Source organism: Acipenser ruthenus, chromosome 28, assembly GCF_902713425.1.
Source record: "Acipenser ruthenus chromosome 28, fAciRut3.2 maternal haplotype, whole genome shotgun sequence".
Classification (NCBI taxonomy): domain Eukaryota; kingdom Metazoa; phylum Chordata; class Actinopteri; order Acipenseriformes; family Acipenseridae; genus Acipenser; species Acipenser ruthenus.
In genome coordinates, this window is record NC_081216.1 from 14,445,063 (window position 1) to 14,461,741 (window position 16,679).

A 16,679-nucleotide genomic window follows, 5' to 3' on the forward strand; every position below is an offset into this window, starting at 1 on the left:
GTTGGCCTGAGTATATACAGTAGCATGTAAAGCACATTGTCTTATTTGCTGAAAGCTGAATTTCTAATGGTCTTGTGTAATAAAGTGGATTTTCTCAAATATCTGAACTGTCAGTGGTGATGTGCAGGACCCCTCCGGTACCAGCCAATGGAATGAGGGAGGGAAGCGACCTCCGATTCGGGGGGCAGGTGACCTTTCGCTGTGACCCTGGCTTCACCCTCATTGGCACTCACATGGCCACTTGCCAGCTGGATGGTACCTGGAGCGCTGAGCCACCACGCTGCGGTAAGGGGGTACTCGATATATGTATGTGTATGTGTGTGTGTGGGGGGGGGTCACACTCTTCATTATGTCAGTCCTTAAAGCTGTACAAAAAGTTTCAATTTCATCAAAACATATTTAGACAGTTAATCTACAGTTTTATATATTATACAGTTGCTTCAATTGTGTAACAAAACAAAATTCACTAGCTGTACCCTTCCATTTACAGTAATTGCAGCTAACAAAATAGTTCCATAACTCTTAACCATTTTGTTTTCCCATTTGCTCCACAGGTCTGAACTGCTACATAGCAAACATGTATGCTAATTTTAAAACATATATTTGGAACCACACTAGAATAAATGGCCTTGCCTTCTAGGAAGTCTGCTTTACTTCCTTTGTCATTTCACCCCAGCAGTGTCATCTGGGTCAAAGCATGTTACTGGCTGAAAACATGTCAATCAATAGGGGAAGCAGCTGATTGGTTATTGGCAGAAAAGAAACCATTGAAGGTGTGGGGACAATTTGTTGTGCAAGACAATCTAAAAGCATGGATTTATTTAACCTAATGTAGTACCAGATATGCTTTAAAATGACAATATATGTTTGCTATAACATGTGTTTCTTTCAAAACTGCACATGAGACATAACTATTTTTCTAGCTACAGTGACTGTTACCCCCTTTTGTAGTTGAAGTAACAGCAGTTTAGGTATGCTTCTTTGTTTGTTTAAAATCATGTTTATGTTGTGTAATTTAGTTTGAATGATTTCTTCTATCTTTATATATTGATCACATGGTGTTAGTTTGAATCGTATCCTGTGTGTTGGTTTAATCCTGTCTGCACTAATTCCCTGTGTTCAGTCCCTGAGAAGAAGCACTGTGCTGATCCCGGGAGGCCTCTGAATGGCTTCCACCTGCTTGTGTTCGGCCCAGGAGACACCCTCATAGCTGTGCAGTTCTTCTGTAACAGCTCCTACACCCTGAGTGGAAACGTTCAGCGCACTTGCCAACCTGAGGGGACCTGGAGCGGCACACAGCCCCAGTGTGTCAAAGGTATTCACTTCAGTGGGAGCTGTGAATTACTAAACACCCAATTTGCCCTTTACAGGGCTTCACATTGGATTGTGGTCTAAATTTGTGAAGGGGCTATGACAAGAATAATACAAATTGATAGTCATATAAGAAATAGGGATAGAATGACTACTTATTTGCCAGACGAATAGTCAAGGTAAAAACGTTTTAGTTATTAATATTAATAAATCATGTATTTGATCATGTCTGGTTTTCTATTTGTGCGTGTACAGTTTTGTAACATTTAGTTGTTTGTGCACTATATTTTAAAACTGTTTTGATTTTTTTTAAAGTATTTATTATTGTTCTAATAATTTGCACCTCTATCTATCTGCAACCACTCGCATCACAACTACTTTCCGTTTAATTCAAACAGCTGCATACAGTTACAATATTGACATTGGTAGCTCAATGCTACTACAGTATGAACTCACAGAAACATCACTATGTTGCTGCTGCTGCTGCTGCTGCTTTGAATTGAAGTGTGTGATTAGTCATCTAGCAGTTTCTGAGGTCGACTCGCTTTTCTATTCAACTGCTCAACTATTCGGTGCAACCCCTCCTAAGAAACAACTTTTGGTCTTTTTGGTGTAGTATTGCACGGTATATCAAGCACACAATGTACAATAAACAGCAGTCCCCTGTGTTCTTGACTCCTTCTTCAGTCCCTGAGAAGAAGCAATGTGGTGATCCAGGGAGGCCCCTGCATGGCTTCTATCTGCTGGCATTGGGCTCACGAGGGGAGCCCATCGGCGCCCGCTTCTTCTGTAACAACTCCTACAGCCTAAGTGGAAATGCCCAGCGCACCTGCCAGCCTGATGGGACATGGAGTGGCAAACTGCCCCAATGTATCAGAGGTACGCCACCCAGCGCCGCCTTTCCACCTTAAGATTGAGAAAACTTCTGTCTGAATTTCCACCTGACAGAACATATTTCAGTTCAAGTCATGTTAGGTTACGATTCTTTTCAATTTAATTAGGAATGGTGGCGAGAGAAGTGGGTCACACCGCAGGCTACGATGAAAATGTTGCCTAGCACTAAAATATAGGCTTGTTCATTGTTTTTATTTGTTCTCTTCCTGCAGCTTGCCGAGAACCCAAGGTCTCTGACCTGGTGAGACAAAAGGTCTTGGCCCCACAACTCCCCTTCAGGTTTCTGTCTGGAAAACTTTTCTACATCTGTATTTTTTTGTTTTTTGAATGCAAAACTAACAATCAAATGTTGGTTTAGTAAACAAATAGAGACTTCCAATGTGACTCAGAGTACTCTTTGACTATTCATATTGATCCAGGGACTTGTGTAATCATGTCCGTGGTAATTCAGATATACAGAGCGCCCTTGTTATTTCATGCTTTGATAATTCACAAATTTCTCAGACAAATCAGAGCTTTGTATGTCAAGAGCAGTGACTTCTAGTCAATCCAGTAATGCTCATGGAGCCAGTGTCAAATAGACAGTTTCGCTTGATTTTGATAGTTCACTAAATGTTGCTGCAGTTTAGTTGCAGATAGTTGTTGTTATTCATCCATTCCAGGTCTCCGCATATGTGAGGTATTCAGAAAGTGGCTGCAGTGGCATCAGCACCAAGCCTACTATAAATCTGGGTGCCAACAGCAATGGCGTCTGCGGATAACACTAAAGGGCCAAGGATTGAGCTCTGAATGGACTGCTCTCAATGGTCGTGTAGGCACTAAACCGACAAGAGCAGTTCAAGTTAGGGTTGCATGCAGTAGCTCTCCAAGCAACACAAAAGAATACCAATGATCCATAGTATCAAACACAGCATTTAGATCCAAGGGATTAAATAAAAAAGGTAGAAACTGTCATATTGAGATGATGTTTGATTATTTTTACTTGTGCAGTCTCAGGCCTACGTTTGGGCCTGAATCCAGAATGGCACTGCTTAGATAGTTCCGGTGATGATAGAACTGTTGGTTACAGTAGAGTTTGTTTATTCCCCTCACTTGAATAGTTATGCAATTGTGATGAGGAATTAGTTGCAACACCCCTTAGCAGGAACTCTTGAAGGTCTCTGCTTCTTGGCTGGGATGGCTTCATCTTTAGAAGAATGCATAAACAATTTATACAAGAAGTGAGACAGTGAAGTTTCCACAGACTTGATCACAGAACCCCCAACTGAATTTTTGACCGTCTCCTAATAGGTGGTTGAATCTTATTATTCATAATAGTATTTCAAAGCTTTCCCTTAATGCTTCTGAAGATGTTGTTTTTGTGATGGTCTCCACTCCAATCCCTGTAGGAATACCCCCTTGCACAAACTCTACTCCTCATCCTCCAGCCTGGTGAAGCACCAGAAACAGGTCCTCCCAAGCAAGGCCCCTCCTGTGCTGGGGGAGCTTGCCCCTGGTTTCCACCACCTCTACACCCAGCTGCAGTACGAGTGCACCTCCCCCTTCTACCAGCATACCGGAAGCACCAGGCGCACCTGCCTCAAAACGGGCAAGTGGAGTGGCCGCCACGCCACCTGCCTTCCAGGTGAGGATAGCAATGAGGCCGGGCACTCACCCTCTATAATCTGTATGTGTAAAATCTCACAGATTAAAGGTGGATTTGGTCACTTTGATGATTATTCTTAAAACTTTGATATAGGGCAGTGGTCAGCAGGTCTAATGTTGAGCCAGACTTACTGATGGCCCCATGCTAGACTTTATTATACCAGGCCAATAGACGGCAACATAAAGGGAAGCAGTAAGAGTCAAGCTTGACCATAGCAATGAAATGGGTCGATGAAACTAGAAAAGCATATACTATTACCACAACTGAAGGGAGTATTATGAAGAAGCCTGCTGGGGGGCTGTTGTGGCTGCAAAAATTAAAACAAAATTAAAAACATCTTAATGTGGACCCTAACCTACTCACACCCTAAACCACTGAGACACATAACTCCCTAACTCTGCTTCCTTGAGAAAGTTTGTAGACAGTTGTGTAGAAACACTAAATGTACCTAAAATCTGAATTTACAGAGTTGGTATGCATATCTTTTGTGTTTATGCACATCGGTCTAGTTTTGGGATTTGAAATATATGATTTCTGTTTTGGTTTTTGTATTTAGTGTTTCTGTATGCAGCATGTGTTTAACCTGTATTAGTTTGTCAGTATGCATTTGTGTTAATGCCTTAATTTTATGGGTGTGTGTCTATTTGGCAAGCTAGTTGTATTTTATGTCTTACAATTACTTAAGAGCTCTCTTTTTTTCCCTCTTCGAAAGTTTGTGGTAAACTCCCAAACTTCAACCTCCAGAAGCTGGCTGACACTCAGTGGCCCTGGCTGGCAGCCGTGTATCGGCGCTCCGCCACGGGCTTCAAGGACGAGAGTATCAAGCAGGACACTTGGCAGCTGACCTGCAGCGGGGCTCTGATTAACCAGCGCAGTGTCCTGGTGGCAGCCCACTGTGTTACAGAACTCGGCAAACTTAACGTCATCAAGGCAGCTGATATCCGTGTGCTCGTGGGCAAACACCACCAAACTGACTCCAGGGAGCTCAAGAGCCAGCAGCAACTGCAGGTAAGAGACCACGGTAGGGGGGCACCACAGAAATAAACTAATAAACGCTAGATGACATAACTGCACACCCAGGACTGTTTCTACTTTTTTTTAAAAAAGAACGTAAAACCCCTGATTGTTCTAATTTATTATTTATAAATTATTTTAGGTTCAGACAGTCTAATTGTTTGAAAGATTGTTCATTTATTTTTCTAGATATTCTTACAGAGTTTAAACAGTGGTATTTATTTACTTTATGTTACCATTCATTCAAAACTCTTGGGCCGTATACATAAAGCATGTTTATCTCTTACTCGCGTCTAAACATTTTACCTGCGCTTTAAACCCGTGCTTATTTTGAGTCGTGTATTCATAAAGCATGTTTATCTCTACTGTGCAGGAGCTTAAGTCTCAGGGCTCTATGATGCGAACAATTTGGTCATATATAGTACAAAAAAAGTTGTTGGTACAACCAACCATTTTTTCTAGGAGCATGTGTGCAACCAATGATTTTGCAACCTCAAAAAACTAAGAGTTTGTCATCTAGAAATATCAACTGATCTGAAAAACAAAAACAAGGTTTCCCTATAAGATCTAACTAACACTGTGTCTCTGGGATTGTGGTCCTTTGTTTCATCATTTCTGTTGCTACCAAGACCTTAAAAACTAAATAAAGTTCCCCTGCACTGTGGGATGCACACTGCCAGCATTTGACCAACTGTGCAAAACAGTGGCTTCTGTTGAGGATTAAAAAAAAAAAAAAACCTCTATGGAAATTAATCATAATTTAAAAGATGTTACGTTTTGGTTATTTTCTTCATGCAAATGTATTAAACTTATTAAGATTTTTCTTCTGATAAGAGACACGAACACTGACACACTTTATCCTGTTCTGCATCTGTCTGCCGGTAAATTTCTAGGTTTCCGAAATTAAATAGTGAGTTATAGTGTGTAAGTCTTGTATCTGGCTTCTTAATATTGGTGTGTATGTCCATTGAGACTTTTCTATGACACTGGGGGACCTTTGCACCTTTTGAGAATTGTTTATTTGAGCGCAGTAATTTGTGATACCCCACCCGTAACTCTAAACTCTCAATCAGAAGCTACAGTACAAGATGTAGTACTAAAGAAGATAAGTCAGCAATACTACAAGATAATCCATAATATTGCCAGGGATATGCATCTCATCATTTGCATTTCTTAATGCCTAATTTTACTACTCTATAGATATTCTTATATCAATAACCTTGGTTAAAAAAAAGGGAAGAAAGGATTCACAGAAATGAAAGTTGGTAATACTTATTTTTGTTAAATTGTGTTTTTGTATTTTTTTTTTTAACGTGCACTTAAATTAAGCGTAGAGCCAACCAAACTACTGTAGAACTAGGGTTAGTCTTGATCTTCAGCTCTTAAGTCACATTAATGCAGAGCTCAAACAAATACTCAGTCATTCTTTTTTACTGTTCTACTAATTTTAAATAAGAATTTCACAATTTAACAAATCTCAAAACCCTTTGAAGCCCCCAGGATCACCTTACCGGTAATAGATGACCATTATTTTGATAGCAATCCTGTTCTTTTCTGACTCAGAAACAGGACTTACCCTTCTTCCCAGTGCACATGGTACATTCATTGGGTAGTTCTGCACCCCATTCTGCCTTGCAAGGGTTGCAAGTTTAGTTGTAGATTACGATATATGTTTAATGCTCACAAACATGAACTGCCATGAAAAACAATTCATAAATACATTAATAAACATGAAATATGATTTAAGTTACACTTGTCTTTCTACTAAATTGCCGTCTAAGAGTGGGGGTTAACAGAACCTTGTTTTAGAAGTAGCATGGGTTGCTAGAATTGACAGTATTTTATCCAGGTTACAGTAGGTATTGAAATTTGACTAAGGCCTGGATTAAATCAAAATGATCATAAAGTATAGCTATGCACTTTATCATTGCTTGCCTTGTTTGTTTACAATGCTTACCTACTGTATGCTTTGCCATGTTTTAACTATGCTTTATTATACTTTACTATGCTTTTACTATGCAAGATGTTTGTAATGACTTGCTCTTTATCATAGCAGGCATCTTCTAGTACTACCCATGTGGTATTTGAATCGTACATTTCTGTGACCTGCATGTATCACATGTATTAACATTGAATAGAATTTGCCATGCTCCAGTCCATTTCTATATGCAGTCTAACTTCTATGAGGTTTCTTAAAATGAAGCACAATGCTACATGCTTTCTGAGTGACACTGTGATAGAGGAATAGTCCATCACTAGCAATCCATCATACATTGGATCCATTTTGAAGGAAAAGAGTCTGATTTCTATGACCTGCTTCCTACCCGGACCCGCTACTACAGGATCCGACCCAAACCCACAACCCGCTGAGCACCGTCTTCTTAACCGCGACCCGACCCAAACGGCAAGTGTTTGTCCTTTACTTGCTTCCTGCGTCGACTGACTCTCTCACGCTCTCACATTCACACACAGATATCTCTACCGTTCTCCAGAGATTGAGTTTATGCAATAGGCTATACAGCGTGGTAACTCCCTCTTGGTCTGGATATATTTTAACATAGTAACATTAACTATCTCTACTTACTTTACACTAAAATACTTGTCTGTTCCTTTCGTGCCACCAGTTGAAAGGGAGCTACACTTGTGCTTTCGCAGAGATGATGTCCCAGTTTTGTGGCTATCATACAAAAAAACATAATGACAGGTTTTACAAACAACGAATCCAGTCACATGTTCATTATTTGCATTTGCTATGATTCCAAGAATTCCACACTTCTGATTTACTTCTCGAACTATTATTCACCTTCTCCCCAATCGCCTCTTGCTTTGTTGCAGGAAATACTTTTACCTTCTAATACGTTATTTGGGAAATGGTTACATACGAGTACGCTGAAAGGACAGAAAACGTTTTTGGGGATTCAAATTCAGACTCGAGCCTAACGTGAAAATTTTTTTTTTTAATCCGAACCGTAAACCGGGAAAAAGTTAACATTCCGACCTGAACCCAGCCTGCTTTGTGGGTCACCTGCAGGACTCACGGGTACCCAAACTGATGCAGGACTCTAGAAGGAGCACATTTTCTTTCACATTATACTGTGTTTTAATAAAGGGTGGAAAATATTCCATTGACTTGCATGGACACTTTAAATAATGCATTTCAATGGTGAAATAGTGTAAGGAAAAAAAAACGAGGGACAATGCATGCATGTTGGGGAAATTCATTGGCAAAACTGTAGTTATGTTTTTGTAATTGGTTATGTTTTCTATTAATATTAATATTGTTTTGATTTAGCCAAAGGATGGGGCTAACAAGGGCAATTGGTATAAAAGGCTGACTAAAAGGGAAAAAGGCTCTGGAGGATAGTGGTGTCTCCAGTACTCAGCCTAAAAAGACAAGTTTAAGGCCGTTTCCTGTTTTTAAGAATATTTAATTTTGTTTAATTTGTCATTTCAAAAGCTAAATCTGTTATTTTTTCTTGTTATCAAATTCTGTCACCAACAGCTGCTTTAATAAATTAATAAATGTAACTTTAATGTCAAGTTTGCTTCCTGTAACACCACCAGTCCATTAAAACAATAACTCCCACACTTCCTGCCCTGTAGATCTCTGCCATCCTGGTCCACCCTAACTATGACCCCTTGGTGCTGGACTCGGACCTGGCGGTGGTCAAGTTGCTGGACAAGGCCCGGCTCAGCGAGAGAGTGCAGCCAGCCTGCCTCCCCGGGTCCCACAATGGGGAGGGCACTGAGGCGCAGGGCTTTGTCACTGGATGGTCCATCCTGAGTCACGAGAATGAGACGGTGCGGGTGGGCGCCATTGAGCTGGGTGACGCCGTGGCGTGCGAGCGTCAGTATGCCCAGAATGGCATCTCAGTGAGCGTCTCCGACAACATGTTCTGTGCCAGGGAACACCCTCACGGCTTCTCCAACATCTGCCCCTCTGACACTGGGGGCATTGCTGTGGCGACAGCCACCTCGTCCTCGTCGCCAGGTGGGCAGCAGCAGTCCGGGGTGGTCTGGCGTCTGTTAGGACTTGTGAGCTGGGGATATGAACAAGCCTGCAGCCCCGGGCTCTACACAGCATACACGAGAGTTGCCAGTTTCAAGGACTGGATAGAGAAGAACATGAAATAATAAGACCTTCTTTCTCCTAAAATATGTCTGCATGGACTGGGGTTTATTCCTGTCCATAGACTACAAGAAGGCATGATACAACCACAGAAGAGATCAGGTCTGACCTCAGTAATTGGCCCTGTATTTGGTTTTAGGAATATTCAAGCCATTATTGCCAATAGTGCAAAACAAGATAGAACATAGGATAGGAGGCATTCAGTACATTCAGTACAGGCAGAAGATAGGAGGCATTCAGTACATACTTTCCAAGTGACATGGTGGGTCCCAGATAAAATAAACATTCAGTAGTACTGAAATTATTCTAATGAAGACTTTAGCGTAGCATTAGTACGAGCAACAGTATCACTTGTCTCTTATGTTGTAGACCTTTTAATTAATTTTTAGTTTTTATGTTTGTAATTTGAGGATATGCATATATTTCATTTCTGATTAATTAAAGTTTCTGCTGCTTTCTGTTTCCTATTCATTCTAGTTCTTTAGTCCAAACATTGCGGGGGTAATGATAATTTTGCTTATGCTGGTAATAAGTAACAATGTTTAAAAATGTTGTTGTCCATTGAACTGGTTTGGAACAATTTTGGTGTGTATTTTCAATTTATTTAATCAATGCTTTATAAAGCGAATGCATTGAGTTAGATCTCACTTATTTTGTATTTGTAGTTTATTAAATCCAGCACAGTAAAAACTGTACCAGTTAATACATATAGTGATGGTTAAACCTCTTAAGAATCAATAGACACACACCACTGTGTTGTTTGTAAAGGTAACAATTATCCTGCCCTAGCTATTCTATTGCAAAAAAAAAAAGAAAAAAGCGAACTCACTTCCAGTACTGAAGTGTTGTTCTGGTTCAAACACCATGAATGAAATGTGCCTTTCAATACAGTCCTTAATAAAGGGTGTGTGTCATACAGTATGCCTGAAACTTTATATTATACAGTACACATGGGAGACTTCACATTATAATCTGGGATTTTTAATAAAGTCTCTTGTGGCTTCTTTAAATCATGGAGGCTGTGCTAAATAATGACTTCACACTGATGTTTTTTAAAACCGAAGTTAACTTAAGGAGTAAGTAGTGGGGTTATGAAAAATATAGCATTACACATCCCCACGTGTTACTACAACTGTTTAAATATAGCGTTACATGTCCCCACGTGTTGCTACAACTCTTTAAAATAACATACCTGTAACTTTTCTTGTCATTGTTTACATCCTGACAACTTTTTACACTTATAACTTTAAAGTCTGTTTCAAAGCTCTTTTCAAAATGTCCGCTCTAGTACACTAAATAACTACAGGAAAACAAAACAAAAAACCCAAGTGTAATAATCCTTACACTATCAATGCACTAGAGCAGGCATTTTGAAAAGAGCTTTCAAGCACTTTAAAGTTATGTGTAATAAGTTGTCAGGATGTTAACAATGAAAATACAAATTACTGGTGCGTTATTTAAACAGTTGTAGCAGCACGCTATATTTTTCGGAACCCCGCTACTTACTCTTTAAAGGCAACAATAATCAGTGTCACTGACTTGAACTATTTGAAGAATTGCCATGTATGTCTTTGATTTAGAAACCCAACTGTGTACAACATCCTCTGCTGTCTCTCCCCGCATGGCTCCAGCTGTGTTTACATTGTCTTTATGATTATCAGTTTAGACATTACTCCCCGGTATTGCTATCTGCTGTACTTTTCCAGTACTACACCACACAGCAAAAACCACCTGAATTCATGACCTCGTCTGAAATGCTATACAGAGGGAGGTTCAACCAGAAATAGGTCCCATAGATTCATTGTGTTATTAATTTGATGTGTCTATCAGTTGAATACAGTAAACCAGAATATGCAATTATGAGGAGCAGGTTTAGAAGATGTGCTTTACTATATTATGCAGTTCACAAAGCAATGATCAGGTATATATTTAGGTGCAATAGCTTAAACTAACTTTAACCAAATGTTGTTGATAACTCTTTAGATCAAACTATGTAGATTTTTCTGTGTGAACCTTCTTGTAACCTATTAAGTTCTAATTGTAATTGATTGAGTTGTCGACCTGTAAATAAATTGTATTGTGTTATTCTAATAAAACATTTACACATGTATGTACAAGTGTACATGTCTGTTTGCTTCTATAATAACACCCAAGGACAGTTTTATGAGCACGGCATTGTACCACATGTACCACTAGAGCTGGCCCCACACTGAAACAACTGTAGTGCAAGCAAATCAGGCAAGAAAATTGGATGTAGTTTGAAATCTAAAGATTTGGCAGTAGAAAACTGCACATATATTCTAGATGCAGTACTGGCGTAAGAGAATCTCAGAATGGAAATGAAATATCTGAGTTATCTTAACTAAGGCTATACTTATTGTTTCAATTCACTTTGCACTATGTTATTTTTCGGTCAAAACATCCAGGTGCATTTTCATTAATCAAATCCTGGTGTTTTTTTAAAACTCAGTTTAAAGCACCTCTGTGGCCTCAATGTAGCTGTTCGACTCATATCTACCTTTAAAGTGTATCAGGTACACCAGAGAGTACCATTACCTGCCCCCTGCAACACTCTGCCCCTAGTAGATATAGCAAATACCACAGTTCTATGTGTTGATCACCCTTTGTATTGGGTTGACGTGAATACATTAGTTCATTTTAACCTGACTTACAAATATAATTGTTTTTATCTATTTGACTTGCTCATTTTTGTAATTTTGTGTTTTATCTATCTTTCTTATTCATTTCCTGTGTTCTTCACCTGTTTTTATTTTTTAAATGTTTATATTATTATTATTATTATTATTATTATTATTATTTATTTTTTAGCAGATGCCCTTATCCAGGGCGACTTACAGTCGTAAACAAAAAATACATTTCAAATGGTTCTTATTATAATTATGTAAATACATAATTATAATAAGAACCATTTTAAATGTATTTTTTGTAATTTGTTATTTTGTAATTTGTACTATTTCTTGATACTGCAGACTTATTTCTGTTTTACCAAGCTGAAGATGCCATAGTTAAGATAACGTCACAGTAAAAGCGTGGTAGATCATTGAAAACACAGTGCAGCATGATAACACATGATTCAAACTCAATAAATGCATAAGCAGTCTAGGCCTTTTCCTCAGTGTCAACACTGCAGTGCACAGAACTCCCCAGCAGGGGGTAGCAGCACGCCATTTGTTAGAGCTTCTCTTCAGGGCTTTTCAAGAGAATTGCATTTAACGTTTTGACTCAGATTTCTGAATGTGGAAAGCTGGAAATGTGTGTTAATTTTCTATTTGGCCAGTGTCACATCTGTCATGAAAAAACAAACTGGGCCCCTCACAACACACAGAGGAAATGGTCACATGGAAAAGATTACAGTCATTATCTCAGACTCAGGCGCTATATTACGCAATCTGCTTTCCACTTCACATCGGCCCATTTTTACTCCAATATCGCACAGACAAGCTATAAATGAAATCACAATGCCTTCTTTTGGGTTGACAGAGCAGAGGGAAAAAGAAAAAAAGAAACCAAAATAGTATCCTCCTAGTACAAACACAGTAGTGTTCCAAACAGGGGCGTAGCTAGAAATGGAAATGTGGGTGAGCCCCAACTTCAGGCGGACGGGCAAGTACTAAAGGTGACGTCACAGGAAATAATTTACATTACAAACATGATTTAAATCAATTGAAACTCTGAATACATCAAATATCTCCACCGGGTTTGAGCAGAACAAAGTGGCCAATATTGAAAATGAACGGTGCCGAGTGAAGCAAGGCCAACATTCTTGGCAGTTTATAATAGTTGCACGAACACACTACAAATACAAAGCACATATGCATACAACCTACAGAAACAAACACACTGCACACAAAAAACGTTTCAGTTGACAAAAAAATTGCAAACCGAAACTAAAAAAATCCCCAGAGAAAAAAAACTGTATTGTTAGCAAGCAGACAAAAATAGATTTTTTAAACAACCTTGAGTGACAAATTCAGCAACTTTTAAAATTATGTTGACACGCTAATGAAAAGCAACGTGCAATTTCCATATTTTGCTGCCTTTAAAATAAATCTTACAACGGAGAAAAGTACGGCAAACCTTAAATGACAAAACCCAGGTTTTATATTTCTTTACATTTCTAATACTACGTAGAAATAATTATTACGTTTTAAAACCACATATACCTTCAAATTATTAATACATTGTAACATCATACATGCCACTGACTCGCTAAGTCATTGTAGTATGACTCGAGCACCAATCATGAAGTCGGTATTTGTTTAACCCCGTTGCCGTAGTAACCAAATGCTCGGCGCTGATAAAAGTATGAATTCACGGTATGAAATACTGTAAGGAAAATAAACACATTTCAAGGTAAATTGCTAGAAGCTGAAACCAACTTTTATTTTTTGCTTACAAAATCAGCTCTCGATTCACCAACGCCCGCCATTGCTACAGTACACATTCCAAACACACACACACATTAGTTGGCAAAATACAATGTTTAAGACGGAAAACTGCCAAGCAGTATATCTCCCATGTAACCATTTAAACTGTTTGAAGTAGACAACAAATAAATGTACTTGCTTATTCATGCACTTTAAAAAGTCAAACAGGCAACATCACCAAATCATCGCGGACACAGTAATGTTACATTTTAAGCAATTATATTAAATACAATGCGTCAGTCAATTACTTATAATTGCCTAGTTAGTATCCTCTCATCTCCTCTCCACCTTAGGATAAAAGCGCCGGGGCTTGCAGTTATATAGTCACTCCAGAAAATCGCACATATCTCATCAAACGAAAGCAATGTTAAGTTATTTCTGTCAGCATTCAGCCAGCTGTCTTACTCCTGTTCACTCGAGCATTTCTTCTAAACTAAACTCTTAAAAGTGTGTGCATATTTGTTTTGCCATGTTGGCAGCGGCACTACTGCTAACTTACTAAAATGCACATTAAAATAAAGTTGTACTATGCGGTAACGTCTGGGACATTTCAACACTTTCAACAGATCTGCGCCAACTGCTCACAAGCTGTCAATCAAACACGGCTTGCACATGATTCGTTGTATGAGAAGAAGATCCCACCCAAATATTGCATCACAATGACTATTTTGCTTTGATTGGCTAAAGCCTGCGGTATTAAAAAAATAGACTATTTGACCTAAACTTAAACACCCGCCTTCGGGGCGCAGAGTTGACGTTTATTTTTTTTATTTTTTTTATAAATGTACTTAAACTTGGCATTCACATAGGCGCAGATTTCGTGGCTATACCACTGGTTCCAAAACCATGTTAAGTTTTCGATATGTATATAGCGTAGGTGGGGCTGGCAGAGTTGAAAGGTCACATTGTCTAATGGTTTATGATTCTCCAAACAAGCTCAAAGCAGATAAACGCAGATTTAGAGAAAAAATAGAACCACTTAATGGAGCAACAGAACCCCGAATTATTTCAAAATGGAAGGGAAATTCAAAAGACATTTGCTACTTTTAAGGTTAAAGATGCATCGTTTTTTATTTTTTTTATTTTTTTTTATTTATTTAGGTTTTAGAAAACACAATCATATTACAAGATATACAACAGATACAAAATTGATAAATAGATGTTGCATACATAGTAAATGATAAATACACAAAATAAACAGCACAATAAAAACCTGTATTATTAAATGTAGTTAAAAATGAGGCTGGTTTTAATTTATTCAACAAAGACTTGTGGCTAAAAGTGTTTAGTTTTCCTCTGCCAGACATAACACATTCTAGGTTCATCACAAGTAACATGGATTTTTTCCCCCTTGTATTAATTCAGTATGTGTTTCTTTTTTATGAGATTTTATTTTGGCTGGGGGTGCTTTCGGTGTAGGATGCTTGCATGAAGATGCTATATATAGTATTTTATGGTATATAACTTGAAGCTTTTATGAGGGGAGCCTGTCTGCTGGCCCACAGAGTGATACACAGGTGCTCCACAGTTAAACAGGATATAAACAGATATTACTGTCAAGTTGTCAAGATCTAATATCTAATAAAGACAAGTGCTCAGTACACATAATTCCACTGCTGGAAACAGACTCCAAGGGATTATATTGTATTATTAGGCTGAACGCTGTGGGGCACATTGTAGGATCTCATTGCTTTGGTTCACTGTGTCCTGAAAGCTGAGTGGTGGTCAGCCAAAGTACTCACAAGAAGACACTCTTATACCATAGGAGAGTCTCAGCTGACATTTGCAATGTGCAAATGTCAAAACTGAGAACCGGGAAGTTCCAGACCCATCAGCCTTAGTCAATTTAATTTCAAGTCAATTTCCCTGTTCTGTGTCAGCCTCTCGCTTTCTATCTCACCGTGTTTCGTGTTGAAGTCTCTCGCTATCCTGGCCTGTCCAGTGCTCACCCAGCTATGATGGGTAATAAAAGCAGTAGTGTCTTCCAGCGCACTTACAGCACAGAGCTTCAAGGCTGGGGTAGAAAAAGAGCTCCTGTAAGTGGGCATATTGTTCCTCTGAAAAGGAGCCCTTCCAAAAGAAAATCTAAATAGGACTTGTGAGTTCTCAGGTTGGATTGGCACTGCAGAAATCCGCTCACAGCTCACATCAATGACAGAATTTCAATGTGAGGAATGTAGGGGGAAGATAGGACCAGCATTTGTTTAAACTGTTTAGAAAACAGCGGATAGAAAATGGCAGAAGAACATAAGAACATTTACGAACAAGAGGAGGCCATTCAGGCCCATCTAAGCTTGTCCGGTTCCGAGTAGGTGATTGATTTTAAAAAAAATGTCAAGGATCCAAGTGATTCTGCCTCAACAACATGACTAGGTAACCCATTCCATATCACTTGTCTCTTTCCCTTTGTCCTGTGTCTCCATTTAATTTCCAACTGTGTCCGCTGGTCCTCGTTTCTGTACTGCACTTAAAGTATTAGTTAAGGTTAACTATGGCGGGGTTTCCATGGAAAAAGAAAAATAAGTCTCACCTTTTTCTCACTCTAATTTGGTAATACTTTCGGGTAGCGTCGGTTTCCATGTATTTTTCTTTTAGCTAGAGAAATTCTCCTTCCAAATGGAAATAACCTAATTAATATTAAAATATGGGAGGGTATATTTAAATGTTTCTGTACCAACAGCACCAGGCTTCAGCAACTATGGAGTTTAAGTAAAATCTCTTAAACCTAATTCACAGCAAGATTTGCTTTAAAAGAACAAAAACATTAAAAAAAACTGTTGCTTCCACTCATTTTTTTCAAAAAGACAAATATGGGCTTAACATCAGCTTGCTGCAAGACTTACAGAACAAAGCTCCAGAAAGTCCTGGGTGGAGAAGCATCTTCTGAAAAATGTGTGTTGAACTCATAAGGACTACTGGTATACTGGATCCCTAATAACCACAACCACAAAAATATAGGTATATATCCACATTCTACTGGTGAGAGCCTTGCACTGTCCCTGCGGAATTCAGATACAGGTATTTCTTCTTCTTCTTCTTCTTCTTCTTCTTCTTCTTCTTCTTCTTCTTCTTCTTCTTCTTCTTCTTCTTCTTCTTCTTCTTCTCAGTAGTACCAGTAGTAGTATTATCATTAATATTATAAGAATAATATGTAGTGGGAAATGTGGGTGAGTAGGGTAGCCTATTGTTGATTTATTACAAATATTTAACATATATACTGCACTAAACATTTTGACTG

At 38.8% G+C, this 16,679-nt stretch overlaps 1 protein-coding gene across 2 annotated transcripts in view; it reads left to right on the forward strand.

The window, feature by feature from the left end:
• The window catches only part of LOC117434713 (inactive serine protease PAMR1-like), a 54,089-nt gene extending 43,005 nt beyond the window's left edge, over positions 1-11,084 (forward strand). For both annotated transcript variants that reach the window (XM_034906761.2, XM_034906763.2), the window contains 7 exons: positions 115-285; positions 1,124-1,315; positions 1,999-2,190; positions 2,418-2,484; positions 3,594-3,829; positions 4,563-4,858; positions 8,468-11,084. In XM_034906761.2, coding sequence (XP_034762652.2) covers positions 115-285; positions 1,124-1,315; positions 1,999-2,190; positions 2,418-2,484; positions 3,594-3,829; positions 4,563-4,858; positions 8,468-8,998 — 1,685 coding nt within the window. In that variant the 3' untranslated portion in view covers positions 8,999-11,084. The remainder of the gene's footprint in view (positions 1-114; positions 286-1,123; positions 1,316-1,998; positions 2,191-2,417; positions 2,485-3,593; positions 3,830-4,562; positions 4,859-8,467) is intronic.
• Positions 11,085-16,679: the final 5,595 nt, after the last annotated feature.